Source organism: Canis lupus, chromosome 2, assembly GCF_003254725.2.
Source record: "Canis lupus dingo isolate Sandy chromosome 2, ASM325472v2, whole genome shotgun sequence".
NCBI classification, from domain to species: domain Eukaryota; kingdom Metazoa; phylum Chordata; class Mammalia; order Carnivora; family Canidae; genus Canis; species Canis lupus.
The window spans coordinates 64,401,997-64,421,483 of NC_064244.1; the positions used below are offsets into that span (position 1 = coordinate 64,401,997).

Genomic DNA, 19,487 nt, shown 5'->3' on the forward strand with positions numbered 1-19,487 from the left:
CATGGTTGAGCATCTGCCTTCAGCTCAGGGTGTGATCCTGGGGTCCTGAGATTGAGTCCTACATTGGGCTCCCCACAGGGAGCCTGCCTTGCCCTCTGTCTATGTCTCTGCCTCTCTCTGTGTGTCTCTCATGAATAAATAAATGAAATCTTAAAAAATAAATAATAAAGGAAAGAAATGTAGTCACCTGGAAAGATAGCATCCGCTTCTTCAGGCTCTGTGGGAGGGTAGGAGCCTAACTACTTGAGCGACAGCTGGCAAACACAGCCCGCCTAACCCCATGGACAACCTCTCCTCTCCCCGAGGATTATTCTTCCCATTTACTCCCATGCTTAAAGCTCCTCCCACCTCCTGGTTTCTGGGAGTCAAATTCCATCTCTCCCCTCTTGTAATAGTCTGGAGTCCATCTGCCCTACAGTTTTGCTTGGACAGCACACACCTGGAAAATGAGTCTTTTCTTCCCCTGTCTCCGCTCCAGCCACTCCAGCACCCGCGTGAGGTCAGACATCCGCCTCTCCTCGGCGGTCCTCCACATGGACTTCCTCTCTGTGGGTGTCACGTCCTTTAGGGGCTCCGATTTCTCTGTCATTTTGAAGTCCTGGCTGTGTGTTTGGTGGGAAGGTGGCACGCTCTGGCTTGGCTGACCCCTGTGTCTCTAGAAGCTGGCCCGGAGGGCCTCAGACGTGACCTTTAGGATGTGAATGTAAAAGGCAGATGTAGGCCAACAGCTGGGATGATGGCTTTCAAGGGTGGGAGGCCTGGAGGGTGATTGTGAGGTCACTGTCCGGCTGGCCCGTGGGGTCAGAGTGGGGCACAACATCGGCTTCCCCACATGGCCACTGCCCCTCTGTAGGCACTGTCCCTCATCTGGAACCCACCACAGCCTCCCTTATGGCCTCTCCACCTCTACTTCCATAGAGATCTTAAACAAAGGTCACGTATCTCCCTTTCTCAAAAAAACTTCAGTGGCTCCCTGCAGCCTATAAAAAAAATCTAAATTCCTCAGTTTGGTACCCAGGCTTTTCACAATGTGTTAGAATGAAGATTTTTATAGTCTCAATAACTTTTGTGTTCATTGAGCAGATAGTTATCAGATATCTACTATATGCCAGGCACAGTCTTGGCGACACAATGCAAAATAACATAGCCAGACTTCCTAAAACATACAGGCTAGTGGGAAAGAGAAAGCTGCTGTCAAATGACTCTATGAATCCATAATGGCAAGTGAAAATGAGCACTCTGAAGGAAAGAAATGTGATTCTGGAAGCTAGGCCAAACAAGAGAATTACATTTGGATGTGTGGTGGGTGGGTTACCACTCAAGCTCAGAGCTAAAGGGTAAGTAGGTCTCTGTGGGGACTCAAGCACATGCAAAGGCCCTGTGGCAGGATCAAAGCACAACAGACTTGAAGACTAACAGAAGGGCAAAGTCTAGAGCACCAGGTAGTGCTGGAGACGTGTGCAAAAGCCAGAGAAAATGACCTTGGAAGCCACAGATGTGCTCAAATGGTGAAGGAAGGGGAAAACAATAAAGGGGTTCAAAAAGAGAGGAAAGATTGATAATATCAAGCTTCCTTTTTTTTGTTTGTTTGTTTTAGTAAACATTTATGGAAGGAAACAATGTACACAGAAATGTTCCAGAATCAGGGACACCTGGGTGGCTCAGCAGTTGAACATCTGCCTTCAGCTTGGGCAGTGATCCCAGGGTCCTGGTCATGGTCTCCCTCTAAGGGTAAACACTATCCTCACTGCTAATTTCATAGGTTTGTTTTGTCCATTAGAGTTTTACAAATGGAAATGTTTACATGTAGTCTTTGGTAGCTGGCTTCATTCATTTTACAAATATATTTTCAGGGTTTTAACAATGGATTCTATTAGCCTTTATGTATGTGGAAATGTCTATATTTTATCTTCATTTTTGGAGAAAGATTTGCTGGGTAGTAGAATTCTTGGTTACCAGTCCCCCAACCCGCCAGCATTTTGCATATGCCATTTCACTGCCTTCTGTTCTCCATTGTTTTGAGGGGGAAGTTTGCTGTTAATCATGTCACTCCCCTACACATGCAAGTAATTTTCCTTTTGCTGATTTTTTCTCTCTGTTCTTGTCTTTTAAATTTTACTATGGTGTGTCTGGGTGTGGCTCTCTTTGTGTTTATTCTCTTTGGGGCCTGCTGAACTTTTGGGTTATGTGTTTAATGTTTCCATCCAAACCTTGGCCATTGTTTTTCCCCTTATTTTTCTCTGTTCCTTTTTCTCTCTACTTCTGGAACAGTCATTACATATCTGTTGATGTGCTTAATGTCCCATTTTGGGGGGACAAAAAATTAAAGTTTTCTTTTTTCTAAGCTTTAAAAAATTTGATACCGAGAGTGATAGCGAGAGAGCATGAATGGGGGGAGGGGCAGAGGGAGAGACTCTCAAACAGACTCCCCACTGAGTGCAGAGCCTGCCAAGGGGCTCGATCTCATGATCCTGAGATCATGACGTGAGCCAAAACCAAGAATCAGATGCCTAACCAACTGAGCCACCCAAGTGCCCCTGTGCTCTAAAGTTTTGTTTATTTTTATTCAATAATTTTTCCCTGTTCTTAGATTTTTCTAAGATAATTTCTATCATCTTAGAAAGTTCCTATCAATCTATCTCCAAGTACACTAATTCTTTCTTCCTAATATAATCTTTTGTTGAATCTTTATAGTATAATTTTCATTTCAATTTTACTTTTCAACCCCAGAATTTCCCTGTTTTGAAAAATAATTTGTCCTCTTATTTAGAATTTATGTTTATTCATTGTTGTCATACTTTCATTTAAAATTTTAAGCATCATTAATTTTAATTCTTTGGCCATATTTATAAGTAGTTATTTGAGGTGTTTGCTAAATCTAACATCTGAGAAAACTCAGAGACGGTGTCTATTGACAGATGTTTTTCTGAGTATGTCTCAGACTTTCCTATTTCTTTGCATATCTTGTAATTTTTTTGTTGAAAACTGGACACTAAAAAATATTGTAGCAACTTTGGATTCTGATTCCTGCCAGGTTTATCATTGCTGTTTTTTTCCCTGTGTTTATTTATTTAATAACTTACCCAGACTCTGTGAATCAGACAATTCCTGTCATAGGAATCTGGGAATCCTGTCTTCCTCATGGTGTGAAGCAATTGAAGTTTCTGATTAGTTTTTTTTTTAATTTTTCTTTTTATACTTTAGTCTGGCTTCCTAAGCATTGTTTCCATGTCCACATATCTGACTGGACATAGATTGTGCTCAAATACCTCAAGCCACTAAGCTATCTGTCCTTTGCTGAGGAATCTGTGTGTGGGGAGGGGAGCTGTGTCAGTCATCCTATTGCTGTATAACAAATCATCCCAAAGTTTAGTGGCTTAAAACAAAAACATTGATTTTTGCAGTTTCCATGGGTCAGGATTCTGGGTATAACTTAGCCAGGTCCTCTGACTCAGGCTAAAATCAGGGTGTTGGCCAAGTTGCAGTCATCTGGAGGCTTGACTGGAGGAGGATCTTTCTCCAAGTTCCAATCCGATCTGGTGGTCGGCAGGCCTGGGTTGCTTGCAGGTCACTGAACTGCGTTTGTTCTTCACTGGCTGTTGGCAGAATGCCACGTTCACTGGCTGTTGTGACATGTGACTCTCCATAGGGAGGCTCACAATATGGCAGCTTGCTTCATCAGAGCAGCAAGGGAGAGGAACCAGAGGGAGAATGAGGGTGAGGCGGAAGTCATTTTTTTTTATAACCTAGCCTCAGAAGTGACACCCATCACTCTGCTATGTTCTGTTTAGAAGAAGCTGATCACTATGTGCAGGCCTCACCCAGAGTAAGGATTACACAGGGCACCAATCCTAGGAGGTGAGGGTCAGTGGGAGTCATTTTAGAAGCAGCTGATTAACAAGAGCACACTCCAAATGCAGGCCGTTTTCATGTGTTTCCTACCGTTTACTTTCTGCTGGACTCATTCCCATCTTTGTGCACATGCACAGCTTAGGGATTAGCCAGGAGGGTGTGGCTGGGTTGGGCTTTCTCTAGTTTCCACAGTGCATGCTTGCAAGTTTAGCTAGGGATATATTTGCCCCCACAACTGGCAACCTGAATCTGGGGGAGCTGCTGGCCCTCCTGCGTTTCCGCCTTGGAGATTTTCATTTAAACCTATAAGGCTGCCAAGAGCGGGTGCTGCCTACTGCCCCAAATCCAGCGATCCCCTTGTAACCAAAGCAGAGAAACTTCTCCACACTAGCGGAAGCTGTCTGCTGGGAGCTAGGAAGAGAGAATGCCACAGATTCTCACTGTTATTGCCCAAATTTCTAGCTTTCAAGCACAAACACTTCTCCCATTGTGGTATGCCTTTGGTTGGTGTCCAGTGTGCGACATGGTTGTTTTGATCAATTTTGTCCAGCTTTATTATTGCTTTTAGGGAAGAGGACTCATTATCTCCTTAATCAGCCATTGACAGAAGTCTTCTGCCAATACACTCTTATATGTTCTGTTAAGATCCCCTTTACCATCTTGACATACAATTCATATACAACTTAACCTGTTTGCACACATGTATTTTTAAAAGTTACTATAATCCTCGAAACCAGTATAAAAGAGAAATTTTTCAAAAACATACAGTCTCCCCTTGGGTCTATCTCAATATTTTAATGCTTGGTCACAACTAAAATAGAAGGCAATCCTTCAAATTTTCTAAATGCCTCTTAGGGAATGGAACCACCCCATTAAGAACCAATGAAATAATTAATTGTAACCAATTAAGGGTGGTTGGGATAGTGGTGGTGGTGTACAGTCATATGGTCTGTCCCCATTGAGGAGGGACTGTGTGTGTATGGGGGGGTGGCAATGATAAATAGGCATCAATACAGTGAGTAGGTCAGTGAGTGAGTGAGTGAATGGATAATACATCGGGGCCTCCTCATCTCTGGATTCTTATCCCCAAATCTGCAGTAGAAATCAGTGTCTATATTCTTGAAGCCCTCTTCTGGAGTGGAAATTGATACCCTGCGTTCCCCAGGCTGGAGTGATTGATACAAGAGGGACCCAATAGGCATAGAATTGGGAGCTTCTGCTGGCAATGTGAGGAAAAAGCCTCCTCTTGGGAATAGTGGGGCATTTATTTGGATGTGAAGCCCAGAATGGTGGTGGTCATTTTGCTCTGATGAGGAGGGAAGCTATGGTGAAGATGAATGCCGTTCAGAGAGCAGAGCAGAGCAGAGCCAAGGGACTCACCGAGAAATGGAGCCATTGTCTGAGCTTTTCAGACCTTTAATGAGCTTCAATTGTGTTTTCTCTTACTTGCAATACAAATCTTTCATGTGAAACAGATAGCTAATAATATAGGGGAGATGGTAATGGTACAAGAGTGGCATCACGAAAATGTGCTACAGGAACAAGAGAGGGCATTGTGAAGTCTGCTGGTGGGGGGGGGGGGTGTCAGAGGACATTCCATCAAGAAAAACGAGAAAGCTTGAAGGAATCAGAGCCTTCGACAATAGGGGAGTGGCATCCACCTGGAGGGAACAGGCAGCTGCCAAGGGCTGCAGGTGGGTGGGGAGGAGGAAACAACCTGTGTGTTAAGAGTGGAGGCGTGAAAAAAAAAAAAGAAAAGAGTGGAAGCGTGAGGACAGGGAGTGGAGAATTAGCTCAGAGCCAGAGAAGGAAGATGTTGAGGTGCTCTGCTGTTTTAGAGCTCATTCATTCATTCATTTATTCATTCAACAAGCGGCTCTTGAATGCTTCCAAGGGGCTGGGTACCTCTGAGTGATGTAAGCAGAAATGGGGGCTGGTGAGGAGGAGAGTGGGCAGGCTGAGCCAGAGAAACACCCAGAAGAATCCATACATATATATAGAGGCAGCATCAAATAGAGCACTGTTGCTGGCAAGCTGGCATCCCGAGTCCAGAATAGGGCCTGGGCTGGGGCTGAGGGTTTTGAGAAAGGAACAAAGCCATGGGGGGATATTAGGGTAGAGCGGGGGACAGTGTTCCCCTCACTCCCATCACCAAGTGATACTTAGTGAGACAAACTGCAAATTGAGGAAACTTCCAGGGTCAGGAAAACTTTGAATACACCTGCAACCTCACAGCTCAGGCTGCAGGGACATATGGGGGCAAATCAGCAGGTTTTTCCACTTGGTGCTACATCGTTTCTGTAGAGATGGGCTAGCTGTGTGTTCTCACTTTGCCCTCCTTTCTGCCATTTTAATACCCAGTATCATGGCAGTACTCAAGGGCCATTAAAAAAATATATATATATATATACACACACACATATATAGTCTTATTAGCAAAAACTATTTCCCTGTGGCTGGTCCAAGTTCCAGAGAACAGCCATTGGTCCCCAGTCTCGGCAGGCTGTCCGAGGAGGGTGGCTCTTATTCTCAGAACGCCACATCTGCCCTAGTTTTCCAGGACACTCCAAGCAAATGTCTCAATTAGGCCACAGGATGGATGTGCTGTGGAGTGGGCTGTGATTTACATATTCAGAGCCCTGCAGTCTCCTGCGGCCTGAGAATGTCCTTCCTTCACTCTGCAGGGCCTCAAGGAGGCTCCAGGGCTTTCCAGGGGCCAGGCCTTGGCCCTGGATGGCTCTGGGGGTGCCCTGAGCAGCATGGGGCTGGGGAGACTGTGCTGGTCAGGGAGCCAGAGGCCCAGGAGGGGGCCCCATGGCCCTGCTTCCTGGCTGTGTAACCTTGGTTTTGCCCTCTGGCCTCTGTAGTCTTAGAGGGAATAGGACTCAGGGAGGGGTTGCAAACTGGTGCAGGCGATATTCCGCCTGCAGATGTATTTCATTCAGCCTGTGTAAGTATTTTGGAAATCAGGGCATGTCATAAACAAAATCAGATTTCTGGTCTGTTTAATGAATGATGTGGTATGACAGGGTTAGCATCTTCCCTCTTGAGATGGGGCACACATCACACAGGTAGACCTCCGTCCTGCACAGAGACTATGTGCTGTCAGGCCCTCCATGTATTCTCTGCACCCCCCACCGGCTTCCCCCACCCCCCAACCTAAGTCACCTGGGAAGCCCACCAGGTCCCAGGCCCCAGGCCCTGTGCCCATGGATGTAACACTCCCTACGCCTCAGCGTCTCTTGCAGGGGCTCCCCTGGGGGCGGCGTTTGCCTCTGTGGACATTTAGTGATGTCTGGAGATATTTTTGGTGGTGACAAGCAGGAGAGGTGGTGCTACTGACATCTAGCAGGTAGAGGCCAGGCATGCTGCTGAACATCCTAGAGCACACAGGACAGCTCCTGCACTGAGGGATTATCCAACACCAAATGCTAACAGTGCGAGGGTTGGGGAATCTTGATCTATCAGGCAACACAGACACGTGAACAAATGGTTAAAATGAAATTTAGTAAGACTCTGATAGAAATAGGGCCAGAATTAGTTGGAAGCCCAGAGGTGGGAGGGAATAGCTAAATCAGAAAGAAGAAAGAGAAATCCCTGTTTGGAGAAGCCACAACATTGCTATCTTGCTCATGCCTCATGTGAGCTCCTGGTATGCACTTCACTCACCCAGGATGCAACTGCTGCTGCTCTGGTGATTTCACTTGCACCCCTGGATCCAGCCATGCCTGAAGTCTCATACTTTTTGGTTACGTGGCACCTATAGGTTTGCTTTTTGTGCCTTACATTTATTTGAGTTGAGTTACTTTTCATCTATAGGTAGATAGATGACACATTTGCACAGTCACAGATCTTGTGCAGACTCCCCCTTTCGCCCTTATTTGATGCTGCCCCCACCCCAACTGACCGCCGGCCTTCTTTTCTCCTTCCTGTAGCTGGCAGCTCCCGTCAGGGCTGCAGCAGTGGCATTTGCCATCCCTGAAGCATCAAAATATCCAAGCGTCAGTTGCGGGATGGAAGTGTTCCATCGGTTCGGACTGGGGGAGCCACGAGCTGATGTGGTTCGTGGAACAGCTGCCCGCCTGCGCGGGGCTGGCAGTTAATTAAAAGCCCCATGCACTTAGTGATTAACTAATCACAGCATGATGGCAGTCGGTGACGGTGCGGCGAATTCTCTGCTGGAGTCGGCTGAGAAGCTCCAAATGTCTGCCTTTGGGCGGCGGTGGCAGCGGGAGGCCTGGGTGGCCCCAGTGTGGCCGTCCCAAGCAGGTTGCAGAGCAGATTCCCAGCTGTCTCTCCTGCTTAACGCTTCTAGGAGAAACAGTTGAAAGGGGCCCCGGGGTGGAGGGTGAAGACATGGTAATCACTGTGGGGGGCTGTGGATAGGGGTGTAGGGTGGGGCTGGAGGGGGCTGGAAGGGAGCAGAGGCTGTCAGGATTTTGGAGCCACTGTTAGCGCTGGGGGTGGGGGGGTTGATGGGACTTCAGGAAGGCGGGGAGGGAGCTGGCCACAGGGACTGGGCAGGTCTGGGGACAGCTCTGTGGTGTGCGGATGATGAGCCCCCTTTCGTTTCAGGCACTGTGGTACCTGGTCAGGTCTGCGGTAGAGCCAGAGCGCTATTGAGTCATGGCCCTGCCACTGATGGGCCCCAGGTGACCATGGACATGATTTCCAACCTCTCAGGCCCGGTGTCCTTCCCTGTAAAATCTAGGATTCATAACCACACCTATAAGCGCCCCCCCCCCCCCCCCCCCCCCCGCCGCCGACCAGGTTGTGGCAAGGATTAATCAATGTGAACGTTTCCTAACCCAATAAGCACTTGAAAAATCCTAATATAATAGCATTAGCTTACAAAGCAGAGGGCTACTGCCTCCGGAGAGATAAAGGGCCAATGCCCTTAGAAGGGATTGGGGTGCTCCAACCCCTCCCGTCCCCTCTCGTCCCCTCCCCTAAGAGAGGCCTTGGGGTTCCCAGGGGGATAGAAAGACAGGCTGGAACTGCCTTCTACTGCGCTCTGCAAGGACATGGAGCTGGGAGGAGCAGCTCCAGGAGGAGCAGCCTCCCCGCAGTGCCCTCAGTTGGCCCCCCTTGAGCTGCCACTTTACCCTCTGTCATGCTCCGGGGCCTGGCCCGCTCGGGTCTCTGGCTCTGCCCATCATGGTGACCTTGCAGGACCGCAAGTACCGAGACTGTGCTGTCTTTAATGTCGGCCCTGGATGTCCGATTACCTCACAGGAGAAACTCCTATGTCCTTACCGTCCTTACCTGGCTCTCACACCCCCCACCGTCTGCTCCAGCTCATCTTTCCCAGTTCTCTTCTCTCTCTCCTTAATTCCACGCTGCCTCAGGTCCCTGAGTCGCCACCAACCTTGGCTGGTTCTCTTCCCGCCGACAGGGGCTTTCTCTACCATCTTCGCCCTTCACCTCTGATTCCAAAATATAGCCTGCAGGGATGACCCCTTCCACCCTGTCTTGCCCTGGTGGCACTGCTTTCAAGCAGGCCTGGGGTGGTGGTGGTGGGGCGAGGTAGAGTTCCATCTTTTGGGGGTCCTGGGGGGCCTCACTGAGAAGGTGTTGCTGGAACTCACACCCAAAGGGTGAACAAGAGAAGGGAGACGTTGTGGCTCTGGGAGGGGTCCTAGGATGGCAGGGGCGCCTGGGGTGCCTGCCAAGGGGAGGAGGCTGGAGTGAGCGGGCACTAGCATGAGGCCAGGAGGCAGCAGGGCAAGCAAGGGCCCACAGGGGTGGGTCATCTCTCACTGGGGCAAGGTGGGAGACCTCACGGGCCTCTGGCCATCTGTGCGGCTTGCTGGCTGGACATCTTAAGGCCTGTGAAAGTCCATGGGGAGGCTGGGTTCCCAGGAATAGTTCTGCATCCAGGGTTCCTATGAAAGTGATTCATTAAAAATCCCAGAAAAGACAAGTGGGGTCTGGGGAGTGTTGCCCTGAGAGGCGGGGCAGGTCAGGGCGGCAGCTGGAGGGCTTGTGTCCTGTGCCCTGCTGGGAACTCCCGAGCCCTGAGAGTCTCCCTTTGTTGGGCCTGGCTGGGTTATCCAGAAGGTGCTTGGGTTGGGAGCCAAGGCTAACTTGAACCAGGTAGGCATCTATTGGAAGGATCTGGAGTAGCTCTCAGAGTAGGAGGAAGAGGTAGAAAATTAGGTCTTAGGGAGCCTGAGATGCAGGCAGACCCCGATGCTGTCTGTGTGTCCCTCTGCTTGAAGGTCCAGGGGAAACAGAGCTAACTGTCTGGGCCACCATTACATGACCACCCCTCTGCCAAGAAGTGGGGGTGGGACCCTCGATGAAGGACTCAAAATGTCTCCTGTGAGGAGGGCTGGCTCTCCAAAGCAATCCTGGGGTGCTAGCACCAGAAGAGGGGAGCGGGCCCACATATGCGTCCCCTCCACTGAGCCAGTCTACGTTTCTGGGACGGGCATGTGTTGTCCACATCTGTGAGGGGAGGCGTGTCGGACCCCAGGGAAGTTGCTCTGCCTCGGCCCCAACATCTGTCCAGATCCTCTCCTAAGGGCCAGGTCACAGCTGGGAAAAGTCAGGTGTCCCTTCACATTGCCCCTAAGTCTATCGCTAAAGGGCCCAAGGGTCCAGAATGTTCTCCAAAGTCTGAGGGATGTTTAAGGCGCGTCAACGCAGTCTCTCTGGCTGCCGTGTGGCCATGGGCAAACTGGCTGCCTTCTCTGAACCTGTCTCCTTGCTGGGAATAAGGAACATAGAAGGAAAAGTGCTTGGACTGCTTTGGTCTCTGGTGAGGACTCAGGAGGAAGCTGCCTGTTTGCCTCCTGACCATCAGCTCCCTTGGCCATCTCTCCCCCCAGGACCCTCCTCTGCCTTCTCCCTGCCTTCACCCTTAGGGCTCACACCTGCCTGTGTTCCTGTAGGGAGACTTTTCCAGGGTCTTGTCCTTTTTCCCTCATCTGGAGGGGAGAGGTGCTAGGCAGTCGGCAGAGTGGGGTGAGGGGCCGAGGTGGCCCCAGGATGGGGTGTGTGGGGGATGTGGTGAGGACTGGAAGTGTGGTGGCAGGTCCTCAGCCACTTCCCGATAGGCTGGTCCCCACAGCTGTGCTCTGAATAGACAACATTCAGGTCACATTCCCTGTAACAAAGTCTGAGGGACCCGATTTCTCAGCCAGAACTTCTGGGAATAAAGCAAATATCTGGGGCTTGCAGTTGATCATTGATCTTTGGGGGAGCTCTTGGTTTTGGGACTGGCCACTCACCAGATAATACAAACAAGTGCCTTGTCTTAGCTCTGGTCGCTGTAACAAAAATACGATAGACTGGGTGGCTTAAAGAACAGAAATGTATTTCTCACGGTTCTGGAGGCTGGAAGCCCCAAATCAGAGTGCCAGCTTGTTCGAGCTCTGGCGAGAGCCCTCTTGGCTGGTTTGCAGACGGCTGTCTTCTGGCCGTGTCCTGACATACTAGAGAGCAGAGAGGAACCCAGCTCTCCTGTGTTCTTATAGGGACACTAATCACATCTTGACCTCATTAACTCCTCAAGGGCCCCACCTCCTAATGCTGTCACATTGGGGGTTAGGATTTCAACATATGAATTTGGAGGTTGGGGGTACGAATACTCAGTCTGTAACCTCTTACCCCTTACAGAATGCATTCATGTTCATTTTCTCACTTGGCTTTATCTGCATTTTACAGAAATGAAACTTAAAGCCAGAGAGGTCAAGGGATTTGCCCAGGTTCACGCACCAGTGACTTAAGCTTGATAGAAGTTTCTCTGTCATTTATAGAAGTGTGCAAGTTGATGGCCCAGGGCAGGCCCTTAGGCCCAGCTATATTACCTCCCTGCTGGCCTATATCATACAAGCTGTGAAGGGAGGAATGTTGTAGGTTGGGTTCCCAGAAGGACCCTTCATCTTAGACTCCTGTGAAAATAATTCATTAGGAAGTGTTGCTGAAATGACCAGTAGGGGCTGAGGTGTGATCTACATGGAGAGAGAGGACTTGTCCTGTGGAGAGGGAGGCTGGGGCAGCTCACTCGTGGCCTATGTCCTGCTGGGAACTGGACCTGTGTGTATGGGGCTTCCAGGGCTGCTCTGGCCTTGCCCCAGTCAGGGACCCAGCCCCCTTTTATCCTGGGCCTGCCAGCCTCCAATATGGCAGCACAGGATCCAGCCATCACACCTGGTCTTCCAGCCAACAGGAGGGAGGAGGGAGTAGAAAGGGGGTGCCACTCTCTGTAAGGTCACATCTTCAAATGTGCACATGATGCTTTGGCTTCCAGGTTTGGGGCCACATCTAAAGTGTGTCAGCACATCCAGCTAGCAAGGAAACTAGGAAATGAATGCTTTTTTCTAGGTAGCCTGTGTCCAGCTAAATTTGGATTCTGTTACTGGGCAGGAGGGGGCATAGATGCTGGGGGAAAAGTAGCAGCCATTGGCATACGTAGCTAGGGAGTGTGAAAATAGACTTGGCCCCTTCGCCTACACTATCTGCCCAATGGCCCTGCCCTCTGCCTAGAGATTTGTCTGCAAGGGGAATAGTAGCTTCAGATGAGGGGTCTCCATAAGAGGAGGGTGGGCTGGGGCTGGGTCCACTGAGCCCCTTATTTGTGGGGTAAGACTTCACCCCAGGTTCAGCTGACTCTGGCAGGATGGTGGTACCTTCCAGAGCTCCCTGGAAGCACCTGGCAGGCAAGGGGAGCTGTACTGAATGAAGTCCTTAGCTGGAAGCCAGGGCCTTGGCTTTTGACTTCCTGGTTCACGAATAATCTTCTAGGGGACCTTGAGCAGGGCTGTTAATCCCTAATATCCCCCAGGCTGGGTTCCTTTGTTGGTAAAATGGGGACAATGTGAAGCATTCAGGGTCAGGCAAGGGTGAGGCCAGAGGCTCTGGACTCAGGCATATAATTTCAGAGGGTGCCAAAAAGCTCGGCAAGTAGGCTCAATAATATTTTAATGCAATTTTTTATTATGGTAAAATATACTATAAAACTGATCATTTTAACCATCTTTAAGTGTGTAGTCCAGTGGTGTTCAATTCAGTCACACCATCCCCTCCATTCATCTCCAGAATGTTCCTATCTTCCCCAACTGAAACTCTATCCCCATGAAACACTGACTGCATATTCCCTGCTCCCCCAACCCTGGGCCCAACCCCAGGCAACCTCCATTCGGCTTACTGTCTCTATGACGTCGACTACTCTAGGAACGTCATCATACAGTCTTTGTCTTTTTGTGTCTGGCTTATTTCACTTAGCATGATGTTCTCCGGGTTTGTCCATTTGGAAGCAGGGGTCAGAACTTCCTTCTTTTTTTAAGGTGGAATCCTATTTGATTGTGGATATACCACATTTTGATTATCCACTCACCCATCGATGGACATGTGGGGTGCTTTCTACCTTTTGACTGTTATAAATAATGCCGTTATGAACGTGAGTGTACAGATACTGTTTAAGTCCCCATTTTCATTTCTATAATATTTTATAAAAATCACAACTCATGCAAAAAAGTCCGTGATGAATAAACTGTCAACATGTGAAAGACAAGATCAGGATCGGCACTGTGCTGAGCCACGCAAGAGTCTGAGGCGAAAGGAGGTGTGGGTAATTAGCACCTGCCATGAGCCTGTCTGTGGTGCCCCCTTAAATCCTCTCCCCAAAGAAGCGCTTCACCTCCTCACCCAGTCCTGGCTCTGGTGGGGATGAGTGGGGCCTGGCTGAGCGCACTGGGCCCGGGAGTCTCCTCTCCCCAGCCACTCTGGGCTGATTAAGCAACTGGAGTCGTAGAGGAGCCTCTAAGTTGGAAAGCTGGAGCTGGAGCTTCTTCCCCCATTGAGCAGATTCATCTTAATTAGCCCCCTCAGATAACAGTTCTTTCTGAGGCTGAGGCAGCTGACTTATAGACACAGTCACTGTGTCTTCCTTCCCTTCGAGTTGTTTTGCCAAGTGACAAACCAGGAGACACATGTCCCCGCTAAGGGTTGGCCTGCAGAGCTGGGTTTGAGGCCGTTCTAATGAGACGGGAGACGGTGCTCCTCGTCCATGACCTGTTGATCCAGCCAGGTGGGCACCTGGTGCCGCACATGGGGGCCAGAGTCTGGGTGTGAGCTCATGTGAGTGTGGTGCTATGGGATCCCACCAGGAGGAAGAGCTGTTCCTTAGTCCCAGGCCCCCAAAGTTAGGGGCCATGAATGAAATCCCTAAAAGGAAGTCTCTTACCTTTGTCATGTGAGGAGCATTTAGTGAGCACCTACTGTGTGCCGGGGCAGTTAGTAGGTGGGAATGAGGGTTGACAGAGATGGGTCACTTGTGGCCCTGACTCTAAGGAGCTTTTTTCAAAAAATTTAAAAAAGATTTTATTTATTCGAGAGCGAGAGGGAGAGGGAGAAGCAGACTCTTTGCTGAGCAGGGAGCTAGATGCAGGGCTGGATCCCAGGACCCTGAGATCATGACCCTGGGTGAAGGCAGATGCCCAAAGGGCTGAGCCACCGAGGTGCCCCACTCTAAGGAGCTTATAACGAAAAATAAGGGTTCATGTCAGGAGTTGAGGTATGTCAGGTTACAGGGTATGAGAGAGGACAAACGAAGGGGAGTGAGAAGCCATCTCAGCTCTCCTCCTTGGCTGCTGAGTGTGTGTGTGTGTGTGTGTGTGTGTGTGTGTGTGTGTGTGTGTGTGTCTGCCCTGGAGGAGGCCCCGCCTCCCTGAGACCGGCACTTGTCTGCTATCTTAAGACTGACCAGCAGATGGCGGGAGTGCTACGGGAAAGTCAGGGACAGCTGGTGGGTGAGGAGGAGAGACAGACACCGAGTGCATTGGTCTCTTTGGGCCTTCACAGCAAAATACCATAGGCCAGCTGGTTTATTTATTTTATTTTATTTTTAATTAAAGATTTTATTTGTTTATTCATGAGAGACAGAGAGAGGGAGACAGAGGGAGTCTGATGCTGGACTCGATCCCAGGACCCTGGGATCAGGACCTGGGCTGAAGGCAGATGTTCCACACTGCGCCACCCAGGCGCCCCTGGCTGGCTGGTTTAAACAACAGAAATGTCTTACAATTCTGGAGGCAAGGATGTCCAGGGGTCAAAGTGCCAGCAAGGTAGGTTTCATTCTGCGTCTTCTCTTGGCTTGAGGTGGCTTCCTTCCCACCTTGTGCTCACAGGCCTTTCTTCAGTGCGTGTAGGTGTGTGGGGGAGCATGGGGGACAGAGAGAGACAGACAGCTCTTCCTATTCCTATAAGGCAACCAGTCCTTTTGGATTAGGGCCGCATCCTCAGGACCTCATTTAACCTTAATTACCTCCTAAAGACCCTCTCCCAGAAAACAGATGCAGTCACATTGGGCTTCGACATATGAATTTCAGTGGGACACAACTGAATCCATTGGAGAGAGAGAGAGAGAGGAAGAAAGGAGGGGAGAGATAGAGAGAGGCAAAGGGTGGGGGTGAGGTGGGGTGGGGTGAGAGAAGGAGAGAAGAGCCTGTGGCACTGGGTGGAGGTCTAGATTACTGGTCCTGGGCTGGCTTTGCTGTTTACCTTATTGCAATCCTGAGCGAGTCACTCTTCCCTTTGGTTGTCCCATCCTTACCTCCAAAGGGGATCATGGTACACCCCACACCCCGTACACACTGAAATAGTGACAAGGTCACAGAGAGGAGCTCTCAAGAGCTTCTCCCCATTTCCTCACTCAGTGATACCGCAACCTATGAGATGGGCATTACATTATCTCCATCTTTCAGATGAGGAGACCAAGGGTCAGGGGGTTAAGTGGCTTGCCTAAGGTCTGAGCTGAGACTCAAACCGGGTCTTCTGACTCCATGGTCCATCCAGTAAGGTGAGAGCCTTGACAGGGGTAGAAGATACAATGCAGATGTGAAGGAAACTTGGAACTCCTTGGCACAGCCAAGGCTGACAGATTGCTCTCCCATTGGGGCCTTGTGGGGAGCCTCCTCAAAGCCCCCAAGAATGGGCAAGTTTGGTGGGGTGCACTTGTAGGGAAGACAGACACTGGAGGGAACGGCCTGGAAGCTGGCCCAGAGACCGGAGAAACACTCCCTGGACCCGAGGTAACCAAAGAAAGCTGTCCAGGAGGGGCATCTATCCTGCTTTGGTTCGCTGACAGTGAAGGCCATGCAGCTCTTAGCTTCCACTGTATGGTGTGTGCAGGGCCGTATGTAGAGGAGAGAATGTACTCCTTTTCTCTCAGAGACACACAAGGGACGCTTAAATCTAATAAGTTAATCTAGACTCCTAGAAACAAGATTAAATTTTCAAATAAAAGCAGGCTCTGACAGCTAAGGCATAAATCTTTTATTTAAAATAGAGACTAAACCCATTCAAATGCAATCAGCGATGACAGATGCAGATAGAAACAAGCTCTGATAGAGTAGACGCAGCGTGGAGTTGTTGGCTTTTGGTGACATACCACAAAGGGTGACCTTAAGGACAGTCTGCAAGCATCAGCAAATAGTGTGGCCTTTGCATCCATTTCCATGTGGTTTTTCAGCCCAAGGTGGTGCCAGGGTAGTTTCTGGGGCACATGGAAAGTTGCTGGCCTTGGAGGTCATGGTCCAGCTGCCATCACCCCAGCTGCCCCAAGAGGGCAGGGAAGAGGGTCAGCAGCATTTGGACATGTCTGGAGCATAAGCAAAGCAGCTCGAGGAGGAGAGAGTGGGGAGCTGTCAAGAGCAGGTGAGAGATGGTTGAGGCAAGAGGATAAGGGAGGTAAGAACAATGGGAGAATTTCCTGGAGCCTCCAGAACAAAGGGTAAAGAACCAAGACAGTTTTTTGCCTCAGCTGCTATGGAGGAGCATTTCTGTGTGCCAGACACTGTACATTCAGTACCCGATCTCATTTAATCCTCCCATCAGATCCTTTTACAGATAACTGGCAGATGCTCAGAGGGGTTAAGCCCATGCCTTAATTACATAGTCAGTCAGTGGCAGAGCCAGGAGTCTGCCCAAGGCATGCTGACCCCAGCCCCTTGCTCTTTCTACCTGACACTCCACAGCTCACAGATACAGAGATGCCATGGAGCCTCGCAAACATCTTGACACCTCGTTTGTTCTAATTCAGGCAAAGAACAGAGAACGATTTCTCTTAAATATTGCCCCTTTTGAAGCCTTTCCATGCTTGCTCCCAGATCCCTTCACAGCACAAACTCAAAGCTGCTACTACAAACATACATGCCTTGAGGACAAGGGGCTTCCCAAATGGCTAATCCCATGAGTCCTTTTCAGGGAAATGTTTAACAGGATGCTGCAAACATAGCAAAGCCCCATACAAGACTGCTTGTGGTAAGTCAGTCTGGGAAACGGTGCCTGCTACAACCCCTCCTGGAGAGTCACTTGACATATTAGAACATTAAAGAACATTATGACAAGTCCTGCAGAAAAGAAGTCTGTTTCACCCAGCATTCCCCCAACTTATTTGAACATGAAGATATTTTTGTTTCTCTTGCTAGACAAAAAAATCACATCAACCTATCTTCCAGAGAGCCCATTTCAGGAAATACTGATCTAAGAGCATCATTTCAATTTGGCCCATAGCTTCCTGCTTCTCCAGAATAAGTACTACAGAACATGAAACTGCACCACTAAATACTTGAAACAGATGCCCAGAGAAGCCACAATTGACATTGGTGGTTCTTAAGTCCTTTTTAGGTTAAGTGTCTTTAGGTAATTTAAAGAAAGTTGTGAATTTTTTCCCTTGATTAGGAGGAGAAACACTCACATACATTATGTCCATACACACAGAATGTTGAATTCATATTTAGGAGTTCATGGGTCCTCTGTTGCCCATAAGCCTGAAGTCAGAAATCTCTGTTTTAAGTCATTATTAGCTTAAGTCCTCAGTGTTGTTGGTAATCAAGCACTAGGCCTTGGCTGGGGGCAGGGAGGGGCAAGCCTGCTGGGGGTAGGGCCACTGAGAGGGTCTGGGTGAAAGGGCCAAGTAGATTCCTGGCCTTCTGACAAAGAAAGTCTGAGAGTCACACCAGCTTCATGTGTTCAAGCATGGGGAACTCCACAGAGGGTCTGGGATGGGGTGGGTGGAAGGCATCGAGCAGCTTGGTGAGTGGAGGCCCTTATGCAGGTCTGAGGGATTGCTCCTTCCCACAGTCCTGTGGGGAGTCCCAAGCTCAGAGCTCCCACTTCTCTTGGAGCCTCCTACAACTTAGTGTATGAGAATCCTGTTGTTGATGCTTGCCTAACATCCCTTCCCTGCCCCCATTCTCTCTTCAGGAGCTACCCCTGCTGCCCACTGGTCTACGTTTGTGATATGGGTCTAACCTTACCTTCAGATTCAGGATGGTCTCATGACCCAGGCCTGGACAATCAGAGGATATTATTATTTTTTTTTGTCACAGTGATTGCTTCAGGAACAGGCATGGGATCCAAACCAGGACAATTAGTGCCAAAGGGATAAATTATGGGACTTTTACTGAGAGAGTAGTTCTCATGGGGCTGTTCATAAAAACATATGCCTGGAGCTGCTAATGGCTACCTTGACCCATGACAGGAGATGGCCCAAAACTGGATCCTTTACTGAGGAGATCAGGTGATAGATGGAGAGCGGGATTGACCCGATGAGACTCTTCATGTCTATATCCATCTATGCCCCAAAGTAGTCCCACCACTGGCACAGTCTCATGAACTAATACATTTCCTTTGGTGCTTAAGACCATGTGAATTGGACTTCTGTCACTTGCAACTGAGTCTTAATTCCCTTATGTTAAAAACACATTCCCAAGTTCACTGATTTAGAATTCCCTGGTAGTTGAATTAGAATCTCCAGGAATATGGAGGCGATAGATAAATGATAGATAGATAGATTGATCTTTCTGGAGAATCTAATGTTCTAACAACTCTAGCTTTTGATAATCTCAATTATCAATTACCACGGAAGGATGCAAGATGCTCATTTAGGGAATCTAAAATTACCCACACATGCATCCAGTAAAAGCCCAGTAGTCAAAATATTTTATAAAATTGGTCCTCAGTTTATTCCCATTCTCAAGCTCTTGCATGGGGCTAAAAATCACGTAATTGTGACAATTTCTCAGCTTTGTACAAGATTGGGAGACTGCTCTGTGTTCCTCAAAGCTTGTTTATCTTCCTGTACCAACAGCTAGACTATACTTCCCAGACCCTTTCTGGTAGGTGTAGCCATGAGCTGGGTTCTAACCAATAGAATGTGAGCAGAAGGGATGTGTGCCACTTCCAGACTTGGCTTATAAAAATCTTCTTGGATATTCTTCATGATTTTTACTCTTCTAGATTGATGCAGATAAACATGAGGATCTTCAAAGCCATGATGTAAGGTGGCAGAGTCACAAGGAGCAAGGATCCTGGGTACCAGAATCACTCTTGGAGGCGAGCTTCATGACAATCAGGAATCCCTGCTTGGGGCACACACAAATGAGAATTAAGGGTCTGTTATGTTAAATCACTGGAATTTGAGGGGTTGTTACAGTTGTTTTTTTTTAACAGTGAATTTTTATGAATTTCAGATAACTTTTCCATTCATTGATTCACCTTTGCTTTATAAAAACTCTGGGTGGCAGTCTGGGAATGGCATTTTACAGATGAAAATGCTTTTCCTAGCTTAACTAGTTGGCGGAAGGTTAGAAATCGGTTCCAAAAAGAGCAGTTTGATATGAATG

General features: G+C 48.8%; 1 protein-coding gene and 1 long non-coding RNA gene across 3 annotated transcripts in view; one reads left to right on the forward strand and one right to left on the reverse strand.

Moving 5' to 3' along the window:
- The window catches only part of C2H16orf78 (chromosome 2 C16orf78 homolog), a 14,626-nt gene extending 13,876 nt beyond the window's left edge, over window positions 1-750 (reverse strand). Inside the window, exon 1 of one of the 2 annotated variants that reach the window (XM_025447853.3) lies at window positions 440-750. In XM_025447853.3, coding sequence (XP_025303638.3) covers window positions 440-589 — 150 coding nt within the window. In that variant the 5' untranslated portion in view covers window positions 590-750. The remainder of the gene's footprint in view (window positions 1-439) is intronic. The other variant, XM_025447854.3, reaches the window with a different exon arrangement.
- The window catches only part of LOC125754144 (uncharacterized), a 22,443-nt gene extending 3,159 nt beyond the window's left edge, over window positions 1-19,284 (forward strand). Inside the window, exons 2-3 of the long non-coding RNA XR_007407634.1 lie at window positions 14,743-14,924; window positions 19,102-19,284. This is a non-coding gene — a long non-coding RNA (uncharacterized LOC125754144). The remainder of the gene's footprint in view (window positions 1-14,742; window positions 14,925-19,101) is intronic.
- Window positions 19,285-19,487: the final 203 nt, after the last annotated feature.